At 42.1% G+C, this 12,891-nt stretch overlaps 1 protein-coding gene across 2 annotated transcripts in view; it reads left to right on the forward strand.

Moving 5' to 3' along the window:
• The first annotated feature begins 742 nt into the window (after nt 1-742).
• ATP2A2 (ATPase sarcoplasmic/endoplasmic reticulum Ca2+ transporting 2) overlaps nt 743-12,891 on the forward strand; it is a 58,605-nt gene continuing 46,456 nt past the window's right edge. For both annotated transcript variants that reach the window (XM_042910826.1, XM_042910827.1), the window contains exons 1-4: nt 743-1,469; nt 2,183-2,200; nt 2,288-2,370; nt 10,381-10,485. In XM_042910826.1, the coding sequence (XP_042766760.1) occupies nt 1,352-1,469; nt 2,183-2,200; nt 2,288-2,370; nt 10,381-10,485 (324 nt within the window). In that variant the 5' untranslated portion in view covers nt 743-1,351. The remainder of the gene's footprint in view (nt 1,470-2,182; nt 2,201-2,287; nt 2,371-10,380; nt 10,486-12,891) is intronic.

Raw genomic sequence — 12,891 nt, forward strand, 5'->3', positions numbered from 1 at the left:
AGCCTGTGACAAGGCTGTGTGAGCTATAAAAATTAAAACCTCCTCCTCCCCCGAGTGGGATTTCTTCGGTCAGAGCACGCAGACCCCGCTGGGGAAGGGCTGACATTTGTGTGCGGTGGAGCGCTCGGCTGGGGGTGTGGGATGCGGTATTCCTGAAGCGACACATTCGGGCCGTGTGGGAAATGAACTGCGGAATTCCTCCCCTTGATTCCTGAAGGGGGCTCTGAAGGAGCCAGATTAGGATGCAGAGTGCGGCCCGGGAGGCGGAGGGCGAGGGGGCGAGCCAAGGACACCAACCCGAACGCGCTTCGGAAAGCCCAGTGCGGAGCGAGTTCCCAGGTTCCTCGGCCTCGCCTTCCCCACCACCCACCCCCGCCCAAGGCTCAGGCTGACGCCGAAGGGCAGGCAGTAATCCTCAGGGCAGCTAGTGCAGGGGGCCCACCGTGAGCCCTCGACCTCCCTGGGGTCTGTCCGTGAGTGAGCGGGGTTGAAGACCGATGGAGCCCGAGACCCGCCGAAAATCCGCCCTCCGCCAGCCGCTGGCTACGGCGCGTACTGCGCGAGCGCGGCCCGGCGCGCGCCGGCCTCTATCCGGGTTCCTGGGGGCGGTGCGCAGGAGGGGGCGGGGCCTGCGCGGCGGCGTGGGCGCGAGTCGCGCGGGAGGGAGGGAGCCGAGGGGAGGGGGCGGGGCCGTGCCGCCCGCGCCGCGCTGGGCCCTCTCGGCCAATGAGCGGCGTCCACATGCTGCGGCGGCGGCGAGAGGGGAGGCAGCGGCGGATAAATGCTATTAGAGCAGCCGCCGCGGAGCCGTCCCCGACGCCACCTCCTTCTCCTCCGCCGCAGTTTCCTCTGCCGCTGTCGGGGGTGCGGAGCTGAGGGAATAGGGCGAGCGCGCCGCGCACCACCCTGCCGGCTCGCTGCCCTCGCTCCGTTCCGCCCTCAGGGGTCGGCCGCGCGCCCCCTCCTCCGGCCCGGGTGGGGCCGCGAATCACCTCGGGAGAGCGGGGAGGGGGCTCTGGGGCCGCGGCCTGCGCTCCCGGTGGGCGGTTGAGGGCGAAAGAGGCCCTCCCTTCTGACGAGGGGAGGGAGGGTCAGGAGCCCCCCACCGCCCAGCTGAGCCAGGGGCGTGCGCCGGCGAGGGCCGGGCTGCGAGAGGGGCGGTTGTCTGGGGGAGGGGGCGCGGGGTGATTCAGCGCCCGGCGAGGCGGAAGCGGCCGCAGGAGGAGGAGGAGGGGGGAGAGGCCAGTCAGCGCCTGGGCGCCCAGGGTGGCACGAACCCGCGGCCCGAGTGCGAGGCGGAGGCGAGGAGGCCGCGGGGACTGGAGGCGAGGCCGGCCGGGCCCCCGCAGCCATGGAGAACGCGCACACAAAGACGGTGGAGGAGGTGCTGGGCTACTTCGGCGTCAACGAGAGCACAGGGCTGAGCCTGGAGCAGGTCAAGAAGCTCAAGGAGAGATGGGGCTCCAACGGTAGGTGCCCGGCGCCGGGGCTGCAGGGGCCCCGCGCGGCCCGGCGCGGGCCCGAGAGCCAGGGAAGATGGCTGACCGGGCTCCACCTCGTGGGTCTGGGCTCCGCGCCCGCCGAGGGCTGCAGGCGGCGGGTCGAGCCCGCGCGCGGGCCCCGCGGGAGAGGGGTTGCAGGCGGGGGCGCCGGGGTCTGGTCTGCGCCTCCTAGATCTCGCGCCTCGAACCCTTGACCTTCCCCGCACACAGCCAGCTCTCCGGCTTCCCGCACGCAGCTGCGGGCCCCGCTGGAGAGACGGACGAGTCTCCTGCAGCTGGGTTGTTCCCTGCGAGACATTTTCTCGTCCCCAGCCAGTTTATGAGGCGTCGTTGCAGTTGGGAATGCCTCTAACCGTTCTTGTACTACCCAAAGTTACACATCTGGCAGAAGTCATGACATAGCTGAAATGACTCCTTGTTTCGGGAGCCCTGTTTAGGTAGCGATGAGATTTTGTGCTTCGGGGTAGACCTAAGGTATTGGTTACGGCAAATACTGCATGTTTTCTTGGGGGTACTATTTTAGTATGGTTTCTATTACAAGTGGTTGAATGTTCATATACCTAGGTATGTCTTTCAAAGACAGTGGTAATTTTAGGAATTCTCTTTTGAAAGACCATGCTAATTTTTTTTTTTTTTTCCCTCCTTGTTGACACGTTGCCTGGCGAATTTCTGCATTATAGAGTTACCGGCTGAAGAAGGTGAGTAATCTTAGCATGTTCTTTTTTTTCTCCCCTTTGTGTTCTGATGTTAAGATGACATTTACAACAAATGTTTGTTTCTCACAGGAAAAACCTTGTTGGAACTTGTGATTGAGCAGTTTGAAGACTTATTAGTTAGAATTTTATTGCTGGCAGCTTGTATATCTTTTGTAAGTATAAAGAAACTTATTTTCTCTCAGAAAGTTGACTCTGTTTCATAGATGAAAAAACAAGAAACAAATGTCTGTTGGGTGACAATGTTATATTTAGAGATTTAAGCTGTGTCTCCATTTTTTTTCAACTTCAGTATTTTAAAATTATAAACAAAACACTTGAAGCCATTTGTGTTGTAGAAAATCAATGAATGCCTGACATTGACAGTGCAGTTAGAAATTGTTGCCAAATGGCACAGGGTCTTATAAATTTTTGTGGTTTATGAGATTTTTAACATCAAAAAGTTCTTTATCGGGAGGTCTTTTTTCTGTTTGGGTTCTTCCACTGTGTAAGATCACACTAATATGATGTTGGGCCCTTTGTAGTCTGTAAATAGAACTTACAAAAGGAATATTCCAGTTGCTCTCCCTTCCTGGTAATGGCAAGGTGACAGTTGTTTCTGACAGTGACAAGAATGATGACGGCGGTGATGGCACTACTGTTGACCAAATTTGGTCACTGACCTTTAGGGTGGTATATTTATCTAAATTGGACCCCTGTCTTGAGTGACTCCTAGGTAGAAAGAACAAGGTTCAGTACAATTGGTTCTAGATCTTAAAAATAAAAACAAAACATATAGTGTTTTTTCTTGTTCTGTATGTGCTTACCGAATTGAGTCCTGTATGGTTGCTAAGAAACTAGTGAAATGCAAAGGACTACAGCAGAAACAGGGTGATGGGTTGGTGAGGATATTTCTAGGTTATATTAACATTTTTTTTCTGTTCAATATTAATTTTTTATTGCATTTTTTCTTGGGCAGTGGACTTCTTGGTAGTTTTCCTAAAAATGGTCATGAGTAAGACATAGAAGTTCCTAATCCTAACAGCAAGGGATGACTTTTGCTCTTTTCTTTTTTTTCTCTTCCAAATTTTTATTTAAATTCTAGTTAGTTAATACATAATGTAATACTGGTTGCAGGAGTAGAATTTAGTGATTCACCACTTAAATATAACACCCAGTGCTCATCATAACAAGTGCTCTTCTTAATACCCATCACCCATTTAGCCCATCCCCCACCCACCTACCTCCCTCCATCCACCGTAGTTCTCTTACCATTACGCTTTTGTTTTAAATTACAGTATATTAGTCTTATAAAATAGGATGGGAAGTGATGGGAAGTGAAATTCACCCAGTGTAGTATGTTTTTTCAGGCTTCACAAAATTGACAGAGCTTCAAGTTTTCATTTTTGTATGTTTGTACATATGCAAGCCCCAGAAATCTCCTTTGTTCTTTATGACAGCCATATCGTAGAAGACTATTTTGAGAACTAAGTAAAAAGGAAGCAGTGGGCACTTCTTTAGGTGAGGGGGGAAATTTGGTAAGAGGTGAGTTTTTTGGAGTGATACTATTTACAAATTCTATCATGCCATTTGGCAAAGTGATATGTAGCTATTAATAATAATTCAGTCCTCAAGAATGTTTTCTATGGTTTTCATTGAATAAAATTAAGAGAGTGTCATAGCAAATCATTCAGCATCCTGAATTACTCTATACCTCTTAACATGTCTGTCTGTTCTTGATTAATTCAACACCACCCACCCCTCCACCCTCCCCCACCCTTTCTAAACGGCTGCTGCCTTACCGATTAAGATAAAGGAGTAGAGCTGTTTGATTAACCAGTTTCAGTACTTTGTCATGGCACAAAACAAATAATACATTTGGGGTAGTGTAATGTTTATGTTTAAGCTAGCTGCATAATTCTGAAGTAGCCTCAGCGTTGGTAATTAAAATACGGGGGTTCAATAATATTATCAGGGACCCCTTAGAATAAGTCAGCTGGTATATACAGGGCAGAGAGGAAATAAATTTTTTTGAGTTATTCTGTGTGTGTAACTTAAGGCAGTGTTGTAACATCACTGGCATTATTTCTAGTAAACAAGCTCTTTGATATTTAGGTTGTATAGGATCTCTTGAGTTGCCAGTTTTGAATGACTTTATATTAGCACTTTGATTTAGTAATGTATGTGAGTTTTACTTTGAAGAAAGGATCTTCTAGTTTCTAAGCATTTTCAAATGGGTTTTAAAATATCTGCTTTAATTTTATCATAGGGCAGGGTGTTGGATTTTTATAGCTTTATAGAGCTATATTTTGGAATTGAAATTTGAATTACCTTTTTGGTAACTACTCGGAGTTAATGCTCAGGAAATGAACTGGGTGACATTTTTATTTTATGGGTTGATAAAGAAAAATAATAAATTTTAGGAAATACTGTTAGTTTGCTTTGACTTGGTTGATCAAGACATTTCGGATTTAAAACTTGCTTCGTTGATTTTCTTTATGTGGAATTGGCACTATTGCTACATTGTGCTTGACCTTTTCATTCCTCATTTCTTTATCTTTCAAAAGATCACTGAGTCTTTTTTGTGGTAATCTGTTTATTCCTATGTAACAGGAGAATCATGGTAGAATATTCATGCTCTTTTGGAAGAGTGAATAGGCAGTTCTACAACATGTACACGATGTATGATATATCCTCAGGTTCGGCTGAAGTTAAAAAGAAATATTAGGCGTTATTTATTTCAGATGTCAGACTAAGTGTTAACTGTAGGAAGCTACGTTAATGTTTTACACTCATGACCTGTATGGATAAAGGGTTTGTTTTTTTTTTTAATGTTTATTTTTTGAGAGAGAGAGAGAGAGACAGAGCACGAGTGGGAGAGGGGCAGAGAGAAAGACAGAATCTGAAGCAGGCTCCAGGCTCTGAGCTGTTAGCAGAGTCCAACATGGGGCTTGAACTCGTGAACCACGAGATCATGACCTGAGCTGAAGTCGGATGCTTAACTGACTGCACCACCCAGGTGCCTAGGGATAAAGTTTGATTAACTTGTAATGTTCACCAAATATAAGTAGTTTTTGTTTTCTTTATTTTTTTTTTTTTAAGTTCACTTGGATTGGAAGAAGTGAGTTATCTCTGTCCCATTGCGTATAAAGTAACATTAGAAATTCCTTAACTTGACATTTAGGACCTGCTGTCCTTGCAGTTTGTCTTTACGTCCTCCTTGGTCACAACTTTGCCCTTCATTTAACACATCATATGGTTGCTTACTGGAATACCCGTTCTTTTCTCTCTTTCACTGCTTCACTAGGTATTTATTGAACACCTGGGACACGGCACAGATGCTGGGGATACAGCATTGAACAAAATAGGCAAAGTCTTTGGCCTGGAGCTGACATTCTAATGGAGGCAGATTATAAACAAGTAAAACATGTAGTCTGTTGGACAGTGATAGAGAACTAAAGCAGAGGGATAAGAATATGAGGAGGGAGGAGTGCAGTTTTTAAGTAGGGCGGTCAGAAAAGTCTTCCAAGAAGGTGACATTAGAGAAAAGACCTGAAGGAGATGAGCAGGAGGGCCATATTTGCCTCCTCTGTGATAACACGGCTTGTCAAAGTTTCTCTACCCTCCATCCCCCTGTCCCCACCACGGCTACTTCGACGGATTCTGAAATGCTACTAAAACTTTCTTAGAGCAAGGCATTTTTCAGCTTCTCACTTGTAATTGAATAGTTTGTTTTTCCTTCCTCCTGGGCCCTTTAAAAGGGATTCTTAATATTTTTTAGAGCCTAGGTTAGTGCTTTTGATAGAACAGATAGATATTTGAGTGAGTTTGTGTTGGTAGCATTTTCAAAATACAGAAAAATGTAGATCTGTTTTCTTAGAACAATATAGTCAAGAAGTGTTTTATATAATGTAGTGATTTTATTTTTTTCCCTGTATTTTAATTTCTTACTTAAAAAAAAAAAGATAAAATGGGTAGTTTACTGATGGGTTTAATTTATTTAGAGCCTTTCTTTAAAATATTTCGAAAGGTGAATGTGTGTTTTTCTTTTTTTTTTTTTTTTTTTCTTTTTAAATATTTGTTTTAGAGAGAGCAAGACTTGAGCATGAGCAGGGGAGGGAGAGAGAGAGGGAGACACAGAATCCCAAGCAGGCTCCAGGCTCTGAGCTATCAGCACAGAACCCGATGCGGGGCTCGAACCTACAAACCCTGAGGTCATAACCTGAGCTGAAGTCGGACACTTAACCGACTGAGCTGCCCAGGCACCCATGTGTTTTTCTTTTTAAACATTATATTCTCAAATCTAAAAACAGTATTTTTATTTTTTTTAAACATTTATTTTGAGAGAGAAAATATGAACAGGGTAAGAGCAGGGGTGGGGGGGGGGGAGAGAGAGAGAATCTCAAGCAGGCTCCATGCTCAGCACAGAGCCTGACGTGGGGCTCAATCCCATGACCCTGGGATAAGTTTTGTGTGTGGATCAGAAGAGAATATGGTCTAATTCATACTTTTTTTTTTTTTTAATGGCTGAAAGAATTTTTGTTTTCTACCCTCAGAAAATTGTCATAACATTTGTTGGTGATACTTTTTTCATTCTTGTGTAGCATTTAACTTCCATTTCCTCTTTAAAACTTTTTTTTTATGTGAATTTTTTCATTTATTGAATAAGTGTTTGAGTATCCAGTGGCATCGCAAGTTTCTTAAGGATAAAGGAGGAATGCAGGCCAGTGCCCTTGGTCTTAAAAATGTGCTTATGCTCTCTCTCATTGTCTTTTTTTTTTTTTTTTTTTTTTTTTGGATCTTGTTAAGAGCTCAGTACATTATCCCAACATGGAGGTAAGATAATGGAGTCACAGAACCATGACTGTCTCCCACTGGAATATACCTTTTTACCTTGGATTAAAATTTGCTTTTTTTTTTTTTTTCTTTTTTTTCTTTTAATGTTTATTTATTTTTGAGACAGAGACAGAGCATGAACAGGGGAGGGGCAGAGAGAGAGGGAGACACAGAATCTGACACAGGCTCCAGTCTCTGAGCGGTCAGCACAGAGCCCGACGCGGGGCTCGAACTCACAGACCGTGAGATCATGACCTGAGCCGAAGTCGGACGCTTAACCGACCAAGCCACCCAGGCGCCCCATAAATTTGCTTTTATTCATTAAACTCTGCTCTCCAGCGTCTTTTGGTTGTCACATCAGAAATTACTGTGATGTGCAGAGATCAGTCTTAACAGATAACTAGACAGCCTGTCCTGTACTGAAGCAGTTTAAACTGTAGTTGAACATTCATTAGTAAGTGGTTACCTTGAATAGGATTGGCAAATTTGAAACTTTGAACTTGCTGGATTATATAAGCCCCAGAAGATTGGTATTGGTACTGTATTAATAGTGCAAAGCAAAGGAAAGAAGAAACACTCTGCCTAATATTATGCAGTAGAATAGTGTTGATTAAGTTGGTTACTTCTTACCCTGAGTGTTGAAGTTCATATACTCCCCTTAGGGTCTTGTACCGCAAAAGTTGTATGAAATTTTGTTTCATTCATTCATGCCTCTCTACAGTAAATAGCATCATCTGTGTACCAGAGACTCTTCTAGGCCTCTGGGGATACAGAGGCGAACACAAGGCAATATAAATAGTTATTTGTGTTCACCTATTCTCAGTAAAGATTTTTAGGAACATTCTCCCTCATACAAACATTTGTATAACTTGGGATAAACCGTAATTATGAACTAACTGTGCTATAATGTCAATAAGGCATCTTTCACCAAAATGAAAGATGCCTGTGCCGCACACTCCTCCTCACTCTCTTCCACGTCTCATGGGATCTTTCATTTGTCAGCAGCATCATCCCACATACACTGGAAGTTTTCTTTACAATAGAACAAACCATGAAGGACCGCATAATATGATATGAACCTGAACAACTGGATTGGTTCCTACCAGTTAACGAAATATGGGTTGATCTTCACTTTGGACTGTAGCATTTAATTATTTGGCTTATTTGTGGTTTCAAAACAGACATTTTAAAAAGTATTCAGGAAGTTGATGGTTGTCTGTTTTAAGTAGGTTCAGCACCAGCCTTCCACCCTGAGAATTTGCCTACTAGTTTCTCATCAAACAGTAGTTAATATACTTGTAGAACTTTCAAATAATTACGAATGCCTGGGTATCTTACACATAAACATTTAAAGTCATATAGTGTTAAGAAAAGGCTACTACATTGTATAGATTAGGATTTTTACGTAAGTGATAAATACTATTTGTGCAGAAGAACCACGCATTTCTTGAAAAGTAGAGATTTGGTCTGATAGTCCTGTCCTTTGCTCCAACTCTTAGGGGTTATTGCTTTAAGTTTGTTCCTCAGGACTAGCTGCCAAGAGGGAAGTTCATACCCTTTTTAACAAGGTGTGAAGCTTATCTTACAGTTGCTAATGCCTCACTGACCTTTGGAAAGGTCCTAGTTACTCTTCAAGTTGAGCGATTTTTCTCCCCCAAGAGCTAATTAAGTTTCTTATTTCTGATATGTTCTCCTTGGCAAATGTTTGAAAGGCTAGTATCAAAGCAGCTGTGATCTTGCATCTATCAAAATTTATAACTTCCTAGAGAAGTTTTCTTTTTGGCACTAGGCCTGACCTTAACACCAGGAATGCCCTGTTGAAAGCTTGTGGCAACATTTATATTCATTCTGGTTTTCTGCCTGCCCTGGTTCTCTCACTAGCTGTCAGTGGTCATTGGTACCTATCAGAACCTGGTCCTCGTGTCTCCTGGTTTTTTTTCCTGCTCAGGTTGATATTTCTTGTTCATCATTCCCCTATCTTGCAAAATCCATGTTGGGCCTGGCCTTATTCATCTCTCTGATTGTTTACTATGTTTCCTATATGTGTAAAAGCTCACTTTATAGTATTCCACTAAGTATAAACATAGATGGTTTCATTATTGCCTTGAATCCTATCCCACTGTATTAAAAAGTATCAAAACCAGTACCTTGATTGTTTACTAAATAGATTTAAAGAAAAGGTTTTATTGTGAAACATGCAAGCATGTTAAGCAATGTTAAAGGCAAATCTTATCTCCTAGATTGAATATTAGATACATTTGACATCCTTTCTGGATTGGCAGTTTCTTACAGAAATGAGTTTTTAACCATTTAGATGGCTCTTTTACTGTGTTCTTTATCATTAAAGATTTGTTGTGTTGGGTTCTACCACCTTAAGTTTGCTCAGTTATGAAGTTTATTGTGGCTCTCTTAACTCGTAGCTTTTATGTCCTGACAAAGTTATGGTTGTGTGAGCTAGAAATTAATTTTCTGCTCATTTTTCTTGGGGCAGTGTTCTGTGTCCAGTTGTAAATAACATTTTTGGACTTCGGTCATCTCTGAAGTGCTGTATTGCTATACTGTCATATGTAGGATAACCTTCAAAATATATTCCTGATCAGAACAACCTTGAGTATTAAGAGGCGACCTATAATAGAACCACTGAAAATAACTGGGACAATATCAGGTTTTGCACTCCAGAATTTTGAGTCCATGATCAAGGTTTTTGTTTTATTTTGTTTTTGTAGAGATGCGGGGAGGGACAGAGAGGCAGAGGCAGAATCTTAACTAGGCTCCACGCTAAACACAGAGCCCAGTGGGGGCCCAGTCTCAAAACCATAAGATCATGGCCTGAGCTGAAATCAAGAGTCAAACGCTTAACTGACTGAGCCACCCAGGCGCCCCTCACAATATTTTTACTATAAGTTTATGTCTGTGGGTATTATTTGATATTAGTTGATATTAATTTGATATGATTTGATATGAAGCAAGTCAGCAGAGTTGTGGATGATTGCCTTTTATTTTAACAAAACCAAGAACTTAAGTTTTACTTCTGAATATATACATATAAAATGAATGGGATTTAATTCCCAGAAATCATTTTATTTGGATTTTAAAACAGTTATTATGTGAAAAGTTAGCTTTTGAAGGGTGTTAAGAAGTTGTATAGTTTCGATTCTCAAGAAGTACTGTGAGCAAGAGACGTAAGCCCGTTGTTTATGTCCTTACATTTTGCCACCATTTGTTTCTAGGGACTGTAAGAAAAGAGACTTGGTATATTACAATTCCTTTAGTGCTCGGCACTTCTGGTGTAAAGTGGCACTAAGCCTAAAAACACATTACAGTTCTAACCCATGCCATTTCTCTTCTAGGTTTTGGCTTGGTTTGAAGAAGGTGAAGAAACAATTACAGCCTTTGTAGAACCCTTTGTAATTTTACTTATATTAGTAGCCAATGCTATTGTGGGTGTATGGCAGGTAAGCAAAATTATGCAGTGCTAGATTTTAGTAATTTATGTAAGTGAGTTAAACTGTGTTAATCTGTTTTTTCCTTATGTGTTAACTAAAAAAATCTGGAGAGTCTACAGGTGTTTTTTCTTTTGTCTGTTTGTTTAATGGCAACATTTTAGACCTCTCCTGCATGTATATAATTTGCTGTTAAAATTGCTCATCCTTCATGGTAGCGTGGAGTTAAAAATAACGGATGAGAGAAGCTACTTAAGAAAAAAACAGAAAATTTGAGATCCACTATCTTTGTATTTCCTAGCTACTTCCTTTGAAAAATTTCATAAACTCAATGTCAGTTTTATCTCCTTGGATTTTTGGTGGTGGTGGTGGTGGTGGTGGTGTGTGTGTGTATATTTAGCAATATAAATTGTTTTCCCTTCAGAGCATGCTCCTGGCTATTTTCCCTCAGTTGCCTAGGCCTTTCTGACTCACAGAATGGAAGCCAGTGTATAGAACCATAATATAATGGGATTCCTACCCACCCCACTTTTTGTAATTAACTGTTCTGTAGATACCTACTTTGAGGACTTCAGCTTACTAAGACTGTTGATGTGTTTGATTTTTTTTGTTGTTTGAATATATTTTAACAGACTGAGACTAATACTTCAAATTCATTTTAAGTATTGATATTTAAGCATGCATATAATCACCCCTTTCAGGACTAAAATAGAGTGCGTCTACAGTCTTAAGTGGAAACATTTTATAATCATACTTAGCCCTGTTAGAGTTTAAACTTCTGATCTTATAAATGAACATGAAGGTCTTTGTATAGTGGGATCATATAGAAAAGATGACCTATTTGGAAGAAAATTTTAATGGTGCTGTTCCTTTTAATTTTGTCTAAAATTGTTTATATTTAAGTAGAAATGATCCCTTTGTGAATATGGCCTAGACAAACAATACATGGCATTAGATTGTCCTTCTCAAGCTAATAATATATATTTTCCTATTAAATAATCACTGCCGGTTACGAGGTAGATACTACATGCATTCCCATGTCATTGTTACAGTGATCTTGTAAGGCAAATGATATTCCCATTTGACACATGTGATGTTAAGGTCCACAGTGATTAAGTGACTTTTTAAGGGCCATACAGGTAGGATGTAGAGTATCTGGGATTTGAATCCAGCCTCAGTCTGATCCAAATTCCAAAGTAAAATTTTACACCAGTTTTCACAGGACTTTTATGTTTATCTTAGTTTTATTTATTTATTTATTTATTTATTTTTTAACATTTATTTATTTTTGAGACAGAGAGAGACAGAGCATGCACGGGGGAGGGGCAGAGAGAGAGGGAGACACAGAATCGGAAACAGGCTCCAGGCTCTGAGCCATCAGCCCAGAGCCCGAAGCGGGGCTCAAACCCAGGGACCGTGAGATCGTGACCCAAGCCGAAGTCGGACGCTTAACCGACTGAGCCACCCAGGCGCCCCTATCTTAGTTTTAAAAATAACATTTTTAGGTCTTAATCTCATTTACGTAGTATACAGAATGGTATGAGTATTACTGAAGGGTGCTTGCCTTCTCGAAGTAGGGAAAGTAGAAATCCAGTGCAAGGTAGTATTGGGAGGTGGGGGGGCACATACTGCTGGCCAGTGTCATCAAAGAAGGCTTCTTACAGAAGGTGACAAGTGATTGGGAGCTATAGAGAAACCAAGCTTTGTTCCAATTTTAGTATGTATGTTGCCAAAGTGAATGCCTGATACAACCTATTTGAATCTGAGATCATTTGTTTCCCTTTTCCACTCCTATGCTCTAAATATTCCTTTTGATTGTTTGAGTTGAAGGAAAGGCTTTTAAAGTAATTTTAATTGGCATCTTTGTCCTTGGGGTCTGAGATAATTTATCTTTAATGCTTCTAATTTAAATGTACCTTTGCTAATTTTTAGTAGAAGTAAAATACAGTGCTCTTGGGACATTTCTTAACCTTGAGCAGTCTAGTTAAACTCTACCTGACATGACCTTGAAGGCGAGAGAAAAGGAATTAAAACTGCCACAGTGAATAAATGGGAAGGGGTAGTCCTGCAAAATAGTTTCACATTTGACTAATTGAGTAGCAACAGTGCTGAGAATTTACTCTTTCTACACTATCAGTAGCATTTGAACTTAATTAGGGTTAAATGTTCTAGTAGTTCTGTTTTAAGGTGATGCAGGTGATATTCTTTAAGTAGATCTTACATGGGGTTGAAGTTATTTTTATCATGAGGTCCCCAAATTTAACATCTTTTATACTTTTTTAGGGATGCATACATTAAAAAAAGTGAGACCTGGGGCGCCTGGGTGGCTCAGTCGGTTAAGTGGCCGACTTCCGCTCAGGTCACGATCTCGCGGTCCGTGAGTTCGAGCCCCGGGTCGGGCTCTGGGCTGATGGCTCA

The sequence above is a fragment of the Panthera leo genome, chromosome D3 (assembly GCF_018350215.1).
Source record: "Panthera leo isolate Ple1 chromosome D3, P.leo_Ple1_pat1.1, whole genome shotgun sequence".
Taxonomy (NCBI): domain Eukaryota; kingdom Metazoa; phylum Chordata; class Mammalia; order Carnivora; family Felidae; genus Panthera; species Panthera leo.